Below are 18,061 nucleotides of genomic sequence, written 5' to 3'. Positions count from 1 at the left end.
AAATTATTTTTCAAAGCTTGAAATAAAAACCAGGTACAGAAATATAACAAGCCTATGCTACAAAAGATCTTGTATCATCTCTGTGGTCTCAGCTCCACATCAGGCGCTTGGCTGACCCTAGGAAGAAGACTATTACTAGAGTTCCATTCCAGTCACTCTTAAGGCAGCAGCATACAGAAATGATAGTCAACTGACTGACTGCCAGTTACTTTCCCAACCCTCACAGGCACTACAGTAGAGAAAATGACAAACAAACTCATACTTTTTGCATATTATAAATGCTTAAGGAGTAATTACAATTGAGTGAAGTCAAACAAGAAATAGTTCAATAGCTCATTCTTTTTAGAATTTTAATATATCTATAACAAAGAAGACATGATTCAGCAAAGAGAAGGAAGACATTTCAGACAGCAAGTGTTCAAAGGTAGAGACAAGACAGGCAATGAATATGGAGCTAAAAGACAGTACATAGACTTGGTAAGAATAAACTAGATGTCAAGAAAAGAAGAAAAATAACACTTCTAAATATAAGAAACTATCACAGACATCATCACTTTTAATCCATGTGCTAATCCCCTGAAACAGGTATTATTAATGACACTCCAGAGACTGAAGTAATTTTCACAAGGCTGCCTTGCTACAGGGCAAATGAACTATAATTAGACCTCAGATCAGCCTGAACTCAACATGTAGGCCTTTTTTACTATACTTTGTAATAAGACTTTTAAAAAAATGGAGAGACTCAATAATGCTAGGTTGAGTAAGTAATAAAAATTCAAAGAATCAAATTATGATTTCTCTAAATTTTATCAGAATACTTTTTTTTTTTTTTTTGACAGAGTGGACAGTGAGAGAGAGAGACAGAGAGAAAGGTCTTCCTTTGCCATTGGTTCACCCTCCAATGGCCACCGCGGCCGGCGTGCTGCAGCCGGCGCACGGCACTGATCCGAAGCCAGTAGCCAGGTGCTTCTCCTGGTCTCCCATGGGGTGCAGGGCCCAACCACTTGGGCCATCCTCCACTGCACTCCCTGGCCACAGCAGAGAGCTGGCCTGGAAGAGGGGCAACCAGGACAGAATCCGGCGCCCCGACCGGGACTAGAACCCGGTGTGCTGGCGCCGCAAGGAGGAGGATTAGCCTAGTGAGCCGTGACGCCGGCCCAGAATACTTTTCAAAGAAAAGTCTATATTCCAAATCACTCCAGTTGAATTTCAATTGTGACTTTTCAACTCAAGGACACTTTTCTGCTATGACCACTAATACCCAAATCCTTGTACATCCATTAAAAATAAGAGGATTGTACCATATTCCTTGAGTGTGCTGGAAGATAAAGTTTAAAATTCCTGAATTTAAAAACTTGGAACTTTTTTCTATTGGTCTTTAGGGTCAACATAACAAACTAGTACAAGTGCTATGATAGACCTCAAAAAAAAAAAAAAAACTGTCAAGAAAATTCTGGAAAAAGCAAAAAAAATAAAGCCTAATGAGCCTAAAATGCTAAGAATCTATTTCCAGCACACACAAGTCTCATTTCCTGTCATGCATAGTGTGCAAATCCATCTCTGCTATCACACCTGCAAGGGGGTACTTATCTCTTACCTACAGAGCAGCTCTATGAGGTGGGCCTGTCGAAAGGCATTTGCAGTGTCTCCTGGGGCAATCGCCAAGAGGTTGTCTAAGAGGCTGCACATGGCAGACAGAAGAGATGGAGTAACAAAAACACACTGTTTGGGGAGGGGAGCAGAAAAGGAGGAATCACGAGGAGGTTGTGGTGATGCAGTCTCATGCTGACCTATTATTGAAAATAAGCAAAAAAATTATTTTTTACCTTGTGGTTAAGCACAATATTCACAATATATTCTTTTTGAAGTACTTTTATATATATTGATGCATATTCTAAATTAGCCTTCCTTATAGGAAAACTACATATCTTCAAGAAAGTTTTGATCAACTATTTCAGGGAAATTTTTCAATATTCATAAGATATGTATTGTGTGTCTTTAGCATAGGGCAAGCAAGAAAAAAATATCCAAAAAAGGGAAGGAGGGAATTCAGCATTTAAGAATTTTCAAACTCCTTGAATACACTCAATAAAATTTTATATGTTTTATTTGTACATAATTCATATTAAAATATATGTTACTTAGGAAGGTAGAAATTAGCCTATGTGTGTGAGAGAGGCATAAGGAAAACAAAGCATCTGCCGGTCATCTGGGGAGCAGCCCCACACTTTATCCTACGAAGTCCTGCCCTTGCTCTGATAACAGGTGGTCTCAGCCTTCCTCCTGCAAGGAAAGCTCCCAGGAGAATCCTTTCTCCGCAGCACAAACGAGGTACCTGGCCTGGAAACACTGAGCAATAAAACCTTTACATCCTTCCTCCAAAGCAGACTCCCTAAAAGAAGATCCTCTGCCCAGCAGAGAGGGCTCCACAGTCTGATAGCACTGCATAGTGAAACCTTGGGAGGACTTCTACCTAACTCACACTCAGCAGAAGGGTTGCAGAAGGAGGAAGAGGGAAGGAGAAACAGTGGAAAGAACTGGACTCCTTTCCCTTATAAGCCCCAGTCTGAATACAGACTGCATGCTCAGCTCTCAGCTCTTCCCTGAGCCACCAGCCTGGTCTGTCATGTGTATTCTCTCCCTTAAGCCACATAACCTTGCTTTCCCCAATCTGAACGATTAGGTACTCTTGAGGATTCTATTCCATCTGTTAAAAAGGATTCCCTACCCCATTAAACCTTGCTACCTTGCTTACCACTGTTCTGTCTTACGTCTGAATTCTTTCTTTGTGCGAAGACAAGAACCTATCCTACCCATCGCTGCTAACATGCATAGTACTCAAATGTACAATACTAATTAATTTTTTTTGAGAAGAGAAATGAAGATAGAGAAAGTCAGACAGAGAAGCATAGCCCCCACTCTTTGGTTCACTCCCCCAAATGCCCACAATGCCCAGGGCTGAGCTGAGCCAAAGTCAGGAGCCAGGAATTCAATCCAGGCCTCCCACTTGAGTGGCAGGGACCAACTACTTGAGTCATCCCTTGCTACTACCCAGGATACACATTAACAGGAAGCTGGGCTGGCGCCGCGGCTCACTAGGCTAATCCTCCACCTTGCAGCGCCGGCACACCGGGTTCTAATCCCGGTGGGGGCACCGGATTCTGTCCCGGTTGCCCCTCTTCCAGGCCAGCTCTCTGCTGTGACCAGGGAGTGCAGTGGAGGATGGCCCAAGTGGTTGGGCCCTGCACCCCATGGGAGACCAGGAGAAGCACCTGGCTCCTGCCATCGGATCAGCGCGGTGCACTGGCCGCAGTGGCCATTGGAGGGTGAACCAACGGCAAAGGAAGACCTTTCTCTCTGTCTCTCTCTCTCACTGTCCACTCTGCCTGCCAAAAAAAAAAAAAAAAAACAAAAAAACAAGAAAAACAGGAAGCTGGAATTTGAGAGCTGATCTGAGATTTGAATCAAGGCAATATAGAATGTGTTTTAACCACTACATCAAACACCAGTCCCTAAAAATTTCATTTTTTAATAATGACTTTTAATTTTGTATATCACATATAGACTTACAGATATTAAGAGATCCGTTTAACGTTTTATTTCTTATAACAAAAAAGGTTATATTTCTGGAGTAGTGATCAATGGGCAATACTTGAAAATAAATTTAAATTGAGAGTAATAAAACAAAACTGTATATCCTCACAAAACTTTACACTGACAGTGACAGCAGTGTTATTTTTTTTTTTTCACAAACACATCTGAAATTTGTATTAGTAAAAGCAATGTCAATGTCAAAATCAAAACCAAAGTATTTATGAAAATCAATTTGTTTGAAGCAGTGTATATTTGAACATCCAATGGAAACATGGAAAAAATCCAAATGACTATCAAACAATGAATGGGTATATGCGATATACATGTACAATGTATATCAATGTACAATGGAATATTATTTAATAATATTAAAAATGAAGTTTTAAATTTATTTGACAGGTAGAGTTATAGACAAGTGAGAGAGAGAGAAAAAAAGGTCTTCCTTCTGTTGGTTCATTCCCCAAATGGCTGCTACGGCTGGCACTGCACAGATCCAAAGCTTGGAGCCAGGTGCTTCCTCCTGGTCTCCCATACAGGTGCAGGTGCCCAAGCACTTAGGCCATTCTCCACCACCCTCCTGGGCCACAGCAGAGAGCTGGACTGGAAGAGGAGCAACAGGGACTAGAATCCAGTGCCCATATGGGATGCCAGCACCGCAGGCAGAGGATTAACCCAGTGAGCCACAGCGTCGGCTCCAAAAATGAAGTTTTGATACATGCTGTAACACGGAAGAATCTTGAAAATGATATACTAAGTAAAAGAAGAAAGTCACAAAAGACCACATATTATAAGAGTCTATTTCTAAGAAATGTCCAGAATAGGCAAACCTATAGAGAAGGCTATGGAGACTGGGGGCGGACATCATTTCTTTTTGAGATTCTGTAAATGTTCTAGGACTGATTGTGGTAATGGTTGTACATTCCTAAATATATGAAAAAAAATCAATGAATTATGTACTTAATATGGATGAATAGTATGGTATATGAATTATATCTCAATAAATCCATTTTTAAAAAGAGCAAAGAAGTATGCTTTTATAGGTAAATATTCATGAAATTCATGATCAAGTTTTATTTCATGCTGGGTTCTTGGTCATAAAAACAGTGTGAATTTGTTCCTTTTCTTCTTGGGAGGATGAAGTGAATATTTTCTAAAATGAAAAACTTTTCTGCATTGTTAACATGAATTACAAAAATAAAAAAGGGGCATCATTTAGTAAATTATTGGAACAGAAATTAAAATGAATATTCCATTTTTAATCAAGTATTGCTAAAAGCTTTAAAAAGCATTTCTTCTGCCCATGCTTATTGTGTCTGTGTTTAAATTACTTTATTTTGGTGCTAGTATATTCATTCCATGTTATGTACGTAAAGCTACTGCATAAGGTCTACATACTCTCTAGAATTAACCAAAGCTAAGTTGTAATCTTTGGAATATATAAATATATTGATCCTAAACTTATAATTTTAGCATGTTCCATGAGTCATTTCATGAACATTTTTGTTCTCAGACATTTAATTTCAAAGTAAATGTCTGGATCAAGCTATCATTTTCATCACGGAAGTAGAAAGCCTACTGGAAAGGATACCTTGAGCCACAAACTGGTCATGGGAAGGTTCAGGCAGAAGCGCTGTTGATGGCGAAAGTGGTTGAAATTCAGCACTCCCCAATGAGGGTGCCACCTATGAATCAGTAAATAAAACTACTTTACTTATTATGTTACAAATGGGAAATGAAACATAAGCAACAAACATATAACATATCCTTAAATAAGAAAAATTATAAAAACATATAGTAGGTAGTATAACATATGGTAGGTAGTATAACTAAAAATATCTCCATATCTGGAGGGTTAACAGGATTTTTTTGAATGGCATTTTCTACTTCATATAGAAATTGTTATTATTTAAATATATTGGTAATTTGAAAGAGCATTTTTTAATTTGAGGCCCACTGAGGATTTTAAGGCTTATTTCCTCATGGTATGGCCAAAATGGTGAAAGAATAAGATTACTTAAAATAAAATGCATCGTGTTCCTGAGATATTTTGCATTTTTTGATTCATACCTTCTAAAATATTTCAAATGGCATAGTTTTAATAGTACTTATAAAAAAAGTTACAGATTTATTATTTTTCTCTATCTTACTTTATGTCAAAAAATTGATAATATACTATTTTGCAGTATTTTAAAAAAATAACAAATTCTGTAAAAAAGCAAACACAGTTTCACCCATAAGTTGATAAAACAGCAAATTGTGTTGTCTCCTAAAATTGAAAAACTGAAAGCTGGTCTGTCTGCCACCTCTGTGTGAAAAACACCTTAGGTAGGGAGGTCAGGTAACTTTTTGTATGAGAGCTCTGAAATGCCCCCATATGGACAGCCTCCAGGTCAGTGCACACAAATAGTAAAGCTATTAACAGAACTAATAAATCAATACTACTTCAGGAACAAATACTCCACAGCTCACAATGTTTGCACACTGATGGTGTATATTTTATCCTAATACTTAAAGTAGAATACTTTAGAATTAATAGGATAAAATGAAAGCAAATAAGGCTATTTTCATTATTATCATTCTGGCTCTAGGTCAGCTCAGCTACGGCTATTGCAGCCACCTGACGAGTGAACCAGCTGATAGAAGACCTCTCTCTCTCTCTCTCTCTCTCTGTGTGTGTGTGTGTGTGTGTGTGTGTGTTTGCATGTGTGTCTGTCACTCTACTTCTCAAATAAATAAAAATCTTTAAAAACAAAAAAATAGAAAAGGAAATCTCCCTATCAAATTAAGACTTTGATCATCTTAAATATGATAGTTACAAAAACAAGAAATAAGTACAAAGCACTTATTTTATAGTTGGTTATCAGAGGTGTTTAAAAATATGTTCCTCTCAGCATATATCAAGAAAAATGTTAACAGCTCTACAAAAAAAGGAATCAAATACTCCACCTGATTATCACAAACTATGCAGCCAAATTCCTTTGGTTGCACAAGTTAGGTGGCCAATGACACTGACTCCTTTATCACTTCACTTAATATTCTCTGAATTAACAGAGGCTCAAGAAGTGCTATCTGTTCTACCTTTTAGCATTCAGTGCAGGACCAGAAAATGCATACGGACCCACTAAGCACCTGGCTCATAAGAAGAAAGCAAAGCTGTGATGAAAGGTCAGGCATTAAGAAAACCCACGATTTTTCTGAGTACAGTTGAGGGAAAGGTCACAGAAATTTAGAAAAGATGCTAAAAGCATCTGAGGAGATTCTGTCTGCAGGAGAAATCCGCGGTCCCCGCTGACTTGGAGTATGATTTGGAGAGTGCATGGAGGGCAGGAGGCCCACTAAGCACCATGACAGAGGGGCATGCTGCTCCCTGACTGCCCCTCACCCTCCCTTCAAAGCACCAGATTCCGCTTGCCAAGGCAGAGCACCTACTATTGAGCAGGTGGGTGGCTCTGGGGACAGGGAGGCCATCTCTGTGGACTGCGAGGCTCACTGGGCAGACAGTAGATCCCCTATACCCTGCGAATGTGGGGTAGGCAAAAAACTGTGAAGGGCATGGGGTGTCGCTAGGTCTTGGGAAATCACTGGGTCTGACTCCAGAAGCTGAGAACTCTGAGTGCTGGGAAGGGTCATCAGGGAGTGCTCCACACACACATTCCAGAGCACATAGGTTTTATTTGATTTGTGTGCCTGAGTGGGCTGGGTATACAGGCATGGGGAGCTCACACTAGGGAGCTGGTTCACCTCAGCTCAGAGAAAGATTAAGACTGTGAACATAGAAGCCAGGACAATCATCCCCTGCTACCAACTGATGTACAGGAGATCTGCCCAGCCCAACACGGGTGTCACTCTGGACACTTACCCACCCACACACTGGCACTAGCTCCCTGGCCCCACCTACTACACAATTCTTGATATCTGATAGAAGTACAGGCATTCTAGTAAGCCACAAAGGCACATTTCCAAGAAAAAAGACTTCAGAGGAAAACCAACAAGTTTTTCCCCACATGCATAAACATAAAAATACAAGAAAAATGAACATGGAAGACAATAGAACTCCCCAAAAGTAACAATAAGACTTAAATACTAGACTGTGAAGACTAATACTGGCCAGCGCCGCGGCTCACTAGGCTAATCCTCCACCTTGCAGCACCGGTACACTGGGTTCTAGTCCCGGTTGGGGCGCCGGATTCTGTCCCGGTTGTCCCTCCTCCAGGCCAGCTCTCTGCTGTGGCCAGGGAGTGCAGTGGAGGATGGCCCAAGTACTTGGGCCCTGCACCCCATGGGAGACCAGGATAAGTACCTGGCTCCTGCCATCGGATCAGCGCACGCACCAGCCACGGCGGCCATTGGAGGGTGAACCAACAGCAAAGGAAGACCTTTCTCTCTGTCTCTCTCTCTCTCTGTCCACTCTGCCTGTCAAAAAAAAAAAAAAAAAAAAAAAGACTAATACTGAAGACTATGAAGAAGTATTAGACGGGGGGGGGGTAGGGGGAGGGGGGGAGGAGGAGGAGGAGGAAGAAGAAGAGGAGGAGTAGGAAAAAGAAGAAGAAGAGGAAGAAGAGGAGGAAGAGGAAGAGGAGGAGGAGGAAGAGGAGGAGGAAGAGGAGGAGGAGGAGGAGGAAGAGGAGGAGGAAGAGGAGGAGGAGGAAGAGGAGGAGGAGGAAGAGGAGGAGGAGGAAGAGGAGGAGGAGGAAGAAGAGGAGGAGGAAGAGGAGGAGGAGGAGGAAGAAGAGGAGGAGGAGGAGGAAAAAGAAGTGGAAGAGGAAAAAGAAATTATTTGGAACCTACAGGATACCATCAACTGACCCAATACACACATGTTAGCAGTTCCTGAAGGAATGCAAAAACAAAAATGGCTTAGAAGACTTATTCGGTAAAATATTAGAAAATTTCCATAATCTGGGGAAAGACATAGAAATCTAAGTTCAGGAAGTACATAGAACCCCATATAGACATGAGCACAAAAGATCTTTACCATAACATTCAAGTCAAACTTTAAAAAGTGAAACATAAAGAAAAAATCCTAAAATGTGCAAGAGGGAAATAACAGATTACCTTTAAAGGAACTCCAATTATATTGACAGTAGATTTCTCATCATAAATCCTACAAGATAGGAGAGAACAGACGAACATAGTACAAGTCCTAAAAGAAAAAAACTATCAACTCAGAATACCATACCTTGCAAAGATTTCCTTTATAAATTAAGTAAAACGTAGACCTTCCAAAACAGACAGACATTCAAAGAATTTGCCACCACCTGGCCTTAAAAATGATACTTAAGGATATGCAACACACAGAAATAGAAAAAAGATAATCAGCATCATGAAACAATGTAGGCAGAAAACTTCCTATCCAAAGATATCCAAAACAAACAATGGGATTATGTCTGGAAAAATCACAGGCCCAAGTCATTACTTATCAATAATAACTTTGAATCCAAGTGGACTATGTTCTCCAAATAAAAGATACAGACTTGCAGAATGGATTAAAAAATAAGACCCACCTTATGCTGTCTACAAGAAATACACCTCACAAGCAAAACACACACACACTGAATGTGAGAGTATGGAAAAAAATATTCCATGAAGTTGAAATAAAAAATGAGCAGCAGTAGTTATCCTACTATCTGACAAAATAGACTTTAACACAAAAACTGTTAAAGGGGACAAAAAAGAGTATTATGTAATGATTAAGGGATCAATTCAACATGAATAATTAATTATAGTAAATGTATATGCACCCAAGTCCAGGGCATCTGGTTATTTATGACAAATGTTATGGATCTAAAGGGAGACATAAGCTCCAATATGATAATAATGGGGGACTCAACACCCCACTCTCATCAATGGACAGATCAATAGAAAAAACAAACAAACAACAAAACAAAACCAACAAAGAAACAAGTATTGACCAAATGGATCTAACTGATATCTATAGAACACTTCAGGGAAGAAATAATTAAAATTGAAAAAGATCAAGGAAATTAAGGTCTGGGTTTTGGCAACAAGATGGAGGAATCTGGAACACATTATGCTGAGTGAATTAAGCCAGTCCCAAAGGGACAAATATCATATGTTCTCCCTGATCAGCGACAACTAACTGAGCACCAAAGGGGAAACCTGTTGAAGTGAAATGGACACTATGAGAAACAGTGACTTGATCAGCTCTTGTCCTGACTGTTGATGTACAATGTAATACTTTATCCATTTTAGTATTTTTTTTGTTCTAGTACTATTGGTTGAACCAATAACCAATTATTCTTAGGTGTTTAAATTTTAACTGAAAAGTGATCCCTGTTAAATATAAGAGTGGGAATAAGAGAGGGAGGAGATGTACAATTTGGGACATGCTCAATCAGACTTGCCCCAAATGGTGGAGTTAGGAACATGCCAGGGGATTAAAATACAATCCCATCAAGGTTGCGTGTACCAATGCTATCTCACTAATCCAAGTGATCAATTTCAGTTCACAATTGATCACACTGATAGGTCTAACAGTCAAAAGGATCAAACAAACAATACTAGTGTCTGCTAATACTAACTGATAGAATCAAAAAGGGAGAGAACAATCCAACATGGGAAGCAGGATACACAGCAGACTCATAGAATGGCAGATGTCCTAAACAACACTCTGGCCCAGAATCAGCCCTTAAGGCATTCAGATCTGGCTGAAGAGCCCATGAGAGTATTTTAGGCATGGAAAGCCAAGACACTCGGGGGGGGGGGGGGGGGGCGCCTAAATGAACGATCTCTGTGAGTGAGATCCCAGTGGAAAGAACAGGGCCATCAAAGAAGGAGGTACCTTTCTCTGAAGGAAGGAGAGAACTTCCACTTTGACTATGACCCTGTCTGAATAAGATCGAAGTCGGCGAACCCAAAAGGCTTCCATAGCCTTGGTAACTCATGACTAGAGCCTAGGGAGATTACTGACGCCATAAACAAGAGTGTCAAATTGTTAACTCAACAACAGGAGTCACTGTGTACTTACTTCTCATGTGGGATCTGTCCTTAATGTGTTGTCCAATGTGAAGTAATGCTATTAACTAGTACTGAAACAGTATTTTTACACTTTGTGTTTCTGTGTGGGTGCAAACTGATGAAATCTTTATTTAATATATACTAAATCGATCTTCTGTACATAAAGATAATTGAAAATGAATCTTCATGTGAATGGAATGGGAGAGGGAGCGGGAGATGGGAGGATTGCGAGTAGGAGGGAAATTATGGGGGGGGGCAGCTAATGTAATCCATAAACTGTACTTTGGAAATTTATATTTACTAAATAAAAAAAAAAATCCGTTTTTTTTTTTTTGAAAAAATAAAAGTGATAAATCACTGATTGGTTCAACTAACCAAGAAAAAAAAAGAACTAAATTAACAAAATCAGAGATAAAAAGGAAATGTTACAACAGATACCATAGAAATAAAAAGAATCATCAGGATTAGCACAAACAGCTTTATGCCAACAAATAGGAAAATCTAGAAGAAATGGACAGACTTCAGGACACAGTTTACCAAAATTTAGGCATGAAATAATAGAAAACCTAAGTAGACCTATAACCAAGATAGAGATTGAATCAGTAAAAAAAGATCTTCCCAATAAATAAAAGCTCAGGACTGGTTGGCTTCACTGCTGAATTCTACCGAACTTTTAAAGCAAAACTAATCCCCAAAGCCTCCTAAAATCTGCAAAACAATATAAAGAGAGAAAATCCTCCCCAAATCCTATGAAGACAGTACTACTTTAATTACAAAACCAGAAGAAGTTACAACAAAGAAAGAGAACTATAGATCATTAACCTGAAAGAAAATAAGTGAAAAAACTCTCAATAACATAATAGCTAATCGGATTCAACAACACACCAAAAATCATCAAGACGAAGTGAGATTCTTATCAGGGATGCAGGGATGCTTCAACATATGCAAATCAATAGTTGTGATACATTTTATTAACAAAGTGAAGAAGAAAACCCACAATAGATGCAGAGAAAACATTTGATAAAATACAACATCCTTTCATGATAGAAACCTTAAAAATATTGGGTATAAGAAGGAACATACTTCAACATAATCAAGGCTATATGTGACAAACTCACAGCCAGCCTCACAATCAAGGGGGACAACCTGGATGCATTTCCACTAAGATCAACAATCAAACAAGGATGCCCACTATCATCGTTACTACTTATGTCTAGAAGTTTTAACCATAGCCTTTGGGCAAGAACAAGAAATCAACAGGATACATATGGGAAACAAGGACATGAAATTATCCCTATCTGCAGATGACATGATCCTATATATAAGGGGAACCAAAAGACTCCACTAAGAGAATATGGAACAAATAATAGAGTTTGACAGAGTTGCAGGATATAAAATCAACACACAAAAGTTAACAGCATTTGTAAACACAATGAGAAAGAATTTTTTTCCTTTTTTTTTCTTTTTGACAGGCAGAGTTAGACAGTGAGAGAGAGAGAGAGGGGGGGGGGAGGGAGGGAGGGAGAGAAAGGTCTTCCCTTTTCCGTTGGTTCACCCCCCAAGTGGCCGCTATGGCTGGCGCGTTGCGGTTGGTGCGCTGCGCGGATCCGAAGCCAGGAGCCAGGTGCTTCCTCCTAGTCTTCCATGCGGGTGCAGGGCCCAAGGACCTGGGCCATCCTCCACTGCACTCCCGGGCCACAGCAGAGAGCTGGACTGGAAGAGGAGCAACTGGACAGAATCTGGCACCCCAACTGGGACTAGAACCCAGTGTGCCAGTGCTGCAGGTGGTGGATTAGCCTAGTGAGCCACGGTGCCAGCCAAGAAAGAACTTCTAAGAACAATCACACTCACAAAAGCTAAAAAAAATTTAAATATCTTGGAATAAATTTAACCAAGGATGTGAAATATCTCTACAAATAAAATTGTAATCTTAAGAAATGAAATAGAAAACAAAACAAAAATGGAAAAACCTTCCTTGTTCATGGATTGAAAGAATTAAGACCATCAAAATGTCCACACCACCAAAAGCAATTTACAGATTCAATACAAAAATCAATCAAAATATCAAGGATATTCTTCTCAGATCTAGAAGAAATTATCCTAAAATTCACAAGGAGAACAAACATTAAGCAATCTTAAACAATAAAAACAAAGCCATGTGCATCTAAATACCAGATTTCAAGACATAGTACCAGGTAGCAATAATCAAAACAGCCTGGTACTCGCACAAAACTACACATGTAGACAAACGGAACAGGACAGAAACCTCCAGAAATCAATCCACATATCTACAAAAAACTAATTTTGACAAATGAGCTAAAATCATTCCCTAAAGAAAGGAAAAGTGTCTTCAACAAGTGCAGTTGGGTAAATTGGGTCTCACATACAGAAGAAAGAAATAAGACACCTACTTTATATAAAACAACTCACAATGGATCAATGATCTAAATCTATGACCTGATACCATCAACTTACTAGAGAAAACATAGGGAAATACTGCAAGACAGTTATAGGCAAAGACTTCTTGGATAATACTGCAGAATCACAGGCAATAAAAGCAAAAATATAACAACTGGAATTACCTCAAACTAACAAGTTTCTGCACAGCAAAGGAAACAATCAACAAAATGAAGAGACGACCAACAGAATGACAAAACATGTATGCACACAGTGCACCTGATAAAGGATTAATATCTAAAACATACAAGGAGCTGGAGAACTAAACAACAACAAAATAAACAATCCAATTAATAAATGGGCAAAAGATATGAACAGGCATTTTTCAAAGGATGAAATATAAATGGCCTACAGACATATCAAAAAATGCACAAAATCACCAGCTATCAGGGAATGCAAATGAAAACCAAAGTAAAGGAAGTCTCTAAATTATGCTTAAGAATTAAGGTGGCAGAGTAGGGAGGGAGCTTGCAGCTCAAGTCTAGGAGAAAATAGTTTTAAAAAAGTGCCATGAGTACAGTCTCAGGGAAGAGTTAGAAAACAGCAGAGGCAACTACACAAATTGGAGGAACACAATGGACACACACGAAGGGTGAGGACATGCACAACATAGGACCCCAGTAGCTGAGAGCCAGCATTGGAAAGTGAGGTGAGATCAGATTGAAGCAGCCCAAGCCACTGGTGAAAAAGCTTCAGGAAAAGCCTAGAGGTAATCCTGCTTGGAGCCCTAGAGGGGATAGTGTACCCACCAAACTAGAGGAGAAAAACAACAGAGAAAGAGAACTACAGACCAATCTCCCTGACGAACATAGATGCAAAAATCCGTAACAAAATTCTGGCCAACTGAATCTAACAACAAATCAGAAAGATCATTCACCCAGACCAAGTGGGATTTATCCCTGGTATGCAGGGATGGTTCAACTTTCACAAATAAATCAATGTGATACACCACATTAGAAACTAAAGAAAAATAACCATATAGTTATCTCAATAGATGCATTTGATAAAATACAGCACCCTTCCATGATGAAAACTCTAAGCAAACTGGGTATGGAACATTCCTCAACACAACCAAGGCAATTCATGAAAAACCCATAGCCAGCGTCCTATTAAATGGGGAAATATTGAAAGCATTCCCAATGAGATCCAGTACCAGAAAGGAATGCCCACTCTCTTTTTTTTTTAACTTTTATTTAATAAATATAAGTTCCCAAAGTACAACTTTTGGATTACAGTGGATTTTTTTCCCCCATAACCTCTCTCCCACCCACAACCATCCCATCTCCCACTCCCTCTCTCATCCCATTCACATCAAGATTCATTTTCAATTATCTTTATATACAGATGATCAATTTAGTATATACTAAGTAAAGATTTCAACAGTTTGCACCTACACAAAAACACAAAGTATAAAGTACTATTTGAGTACTAGTTATACCGTTAATTCACATAGTACAACACATTAAGGACAGAGATCCTACATGGGGAGTAAGTGCACAGTGATTCCTGTTGTTGATTTAACAATTGACACTCTTGTTCATGGCGTCACTAATCACCCTAGGCTCTTGTCATGAGCTGCCAAGGCTATGGAGGACTTTGAGTTGGCCAACTCCGATCTTATTTAGACAAGGCCATAGTCAAAGTGGAAGTTCTCTCCTTCCTTCAGAGAAAGGTACCTCCTTCCTTGATGGCCTGTTCTTTCCGCTGGGGATCTCACTCACAGAGATCTTTCATTTAGGTTTTGTGTGGTTTTTGTTTTTTGTTTTTTTTGCCAGAGTGTCTTGGCTTTCCATGCCTGAAATACTCTCATGGGCTTTTTAGTGGGATCCAAATGCCTTAAGGGCTGATTCTGAGGCCAGAGTGTTGTTTAGGATATCTGCCATTCTATGAGTCTGCTGTGTATCCCAGGAATGCCCACACTCACAAGTGCTATTCAATATAGTCCTTGAAGTTTTAGCTAGAGTCATTAGACAAGAAAAAGAAATCAAAGGGATACAAATTGGGAAGAGGAAGTCAAACAAACCCTATTTGCAGATGACATGACTCCACCAAGGGATTATTGGAACTCAGAAAAGTTTGGTAAAGTAAGCAGGATATAAGTCAATACACAAATCAAGGCAGCCGATGCATACACAGACAATGCAATGGTTGAGAAAGAACTTCTAAAATCAATTCCATTCACAACAGCTACAAAAAGAATCAAATACCTTGGAATAAATTTAACCAAGGACCTCAAAGATCTCTATGATGAAAATTATAAAACATTAAAGAAAGAAATACAAAAAGATGCTAAAAAAATGGGGAGGGGAGGGGAGAGGAGATGGGAAGAGAAGAAGGGGAGGGGAGGGAAGCAGAGAGGAGAGAAATGGAGGAGAGGGAAGAAGCAGAGGGGAGGGGAGGGGAGGGAAAGTTTATTGACCATTAACTGAAATATAAAAAGACAACAATTTCCATGATATTAGCAAATGCAACAATGTTAAAAAATGAGTTTCTCTGTATTCTACCTCAGAGAAACAAATGGCTTCACTGAATACTTTGAATATTTTTGAAAGTTATAAATTGGATATTTGGACATGTGATTTTATTATGTTTTTCAACTTCTTTCAGCAAAAGCAGTATCACTACTTAAACAGATTATTTAAGGAAAAAAAGTATAAAAGAAGAAAATAAGGAATTGTGGTATAAGAAAAAAGAGTGCAAATCTAGTAAAATTTTAAAAAATTACAAAATATAAAGTATGGAAAGTTTTATGTCTACTTAATCCTAGAAGACAACGATATAGACAAACATTTAAGCTTATCAGCAAGAATCACATCATCTAACTTATATCACAATTTCTAACTTCAACATTTTCCTATATTTTTGAAAATGTTAGTTGCTCAGTACTGACTGATTTGTTTTAAAGTGATACTGGCATAATGAATAAACTCTACAGATTATTCTCCTGTTGTAACATAGATACATATAATCTTAGCATTGTAAGGAAAACATAACAACTAGTAGAATTAGGTTATTAGATTATTATCATTAGATTATTTTTATAAATAAAAGCCAGCAAATCCAAAATCTGTTTATAACCACCCTCTAGCCATCAAAAAAAGAAAAGAGCTAAGTACATAAAAGTTCTAAAAAATATTAGTCTCCAAGGAAAACAAGAAATAAATGTTATATTGGACTATATAACAATCCTTCAAAAAAATCTCTTTGGTTTTATTTCTAAATATTTGTGTGACTTTCAAACAAAAACAACTTAAAGACCTACATGTTAAATGAAGTGCTCCTACTTTTAAAATGATTACGATAACATATTTCCAAAGTTATTCTCAGAGAATCACTAATTGTGGCCCATCCTGTATCGTGTGTTATCATAAAGGAGAGGAATACACAACTTTGATTTGCTTTTCATTCTTACACTTAGGTCTTCTTGTATAGGATAAGCACAACTTGAGTGATGTCTATAAACTACCTAAGACAATACAGAGTTACAGCAATCACTATATTTTTTTCTGCATACCAATATAAGCAAAGGACAGCAAGCTGCAAAGATTTCTAGGCTAGTCTACAGCCTTTTATCAACAGGATAACTTAAGATCTACTTTTAAGTACATATTGATGCCATCCTACTGGGACTTAAATAACCAATTAGTACAACTCATATTGCCATTTAAACATTATTAAGATACACACTATCTCTAGCTTGGAAAGCATGACATCTAGTGGTACTGAAATAATTATCCTATTTTCCACTTGACAGTTCAATCAAGCACTGAACACAAACTCTTCTCTCTTAAATATGAAAAAAAAGACTTAAAACTGAAAACTACTATGAACCATCATTTATAAATACTTAGTGTCTCCAACTTTCATGCAACAAAGTAACTGCTGCAGAAAGGCCGGCAGATAGGCAGCTATACATGACTTTCAGGAATTTCAGATAATCAAGAGAAGCTTCCATCATCATCAGTACCACACTGGAATAATTCACATGCGTCAGCTTTCTTCATAGTGCCTTGTCCTTAAGCAAAATTTCAGGGTAATCAAACATGTGTAACCATTTGTTAACATTTGTTCCTTCCATTACTCATGATAAATATTCTGATATTTTGGTATTCCTGGTTGTATCATAAAAGGTAGAAAAGGGGTAAAACTCCCAACCAAAAGGAAATTCAGTGTAGCTATTCTAGAGTGAGGCAAACCCTAGTTCAAATTCCAACTCTGCTACTTACGGCACTATTGATCACAGTTATTAAATTTTTCAGTGACTCCCTCACAGAAAAGTGAAAAAGTATCTGCTACACACAGCTGGTGTATAGGTTAAATATAAAGGATTTAAGGTAATAGCTAGAAGAATTCTACACAGATAGTACTTCAATCCATAGCCATCACAATCATAACCTTAATCTTGGTATCTATCTTGTCTCATTTTTTCAGAGTTAAAATACAGCACTTAAGCATTCTGTGAAAGGTACCATTGTTTCCGAGGTGGACAGAGAACTGGGATCACGATCTTGACTGGACATCCTAGATGAAGCCATCCAAAACTTCAATGAGTCATCTAACCCTGTGACAGCAAGAACACTGTTAATGCGGACACTCTCCTGGGTACAGCGACAATTAGCAAAACAAATAAATAAATAAAAACTAAATACTCGTTACAGGAAACCAATCAGGATCTAAGGAATGAGTTATTTTTTAAAAATATAATTTTTATTTTAATGGTACATAGTAATTGAATATATTTATGAGGTTCTTTGTTGACATTTTTCTACATGTATACAACAAGTAAGGATCAGATCAGTGTAACTGAGCTATCCTTTACCTCAGAAATTATTATTTCTTCTTTGGAGGAAAATTTAAAAATCTCCCTACTAGTTATTTTGAAAGACTGACTTAATTGGTCTCAATCACAGCTATTTGTGCTACAGAAAATTAGAAGTCATTCCACTTATAACTATATTCTTTTACCCAATAACCATCTTCTCTTCATGCCTTCTTCTCTACACCCTTCCCAGGAACAGGTAACTACTATTCT

At 38.3% G+C, this 18,061-nt stretch overlaps 1 protein-coding gene across 4 annotated transcripts in view; it reads right to left on the bottom strand.

Moving 5' to 3' along the window:
* The window catches only part of RTTN (rotatin), a 230,378-nt gene that overhangs the window by 63,248 nt on the left and 149,069 nt on the right, over nt 1-18,061 (bottom strand). For all 4 annotated transcript variants that reach the window (XM_008261459.4, XM_051851884.2, XM_051851886.2 and 1 more), the window contains 3 exons: nt 17,499-17,590; nt 5,183-5,276; nt 1,598-1,790 (listed from right to left, as the gene is read on the bottom strand). In XM_008261459.4, the coding sequence (XP_008259681.3) occupies nt 1,598-1,790; nt 5,183-5,276; nt 17,499-17,590 (379 nt within the window). The remainder of the gene's footprint in view (nt 1-1,597; nt 1,791-5,182; nt 5,277-17,498; nt 17,591-18,061) is intronic.

This window comes from Oryctolagus cuniculus, chromosome 10 (genome assembly GCF_964237555.1).
Source record: "Oryctolagus cuniculus chromosome 10, mOryCun1.1, whole genome shotgun sequence".
NCBI lineage: Eukaryota > Metazoa > Chordata > Mammalia > Lagomorpha > Leporidae > Oryctolagus > Oryctolagus cuniculus.
This window is presented reverse-complemented; position numbering and strand designations above follow the sequence as displayed.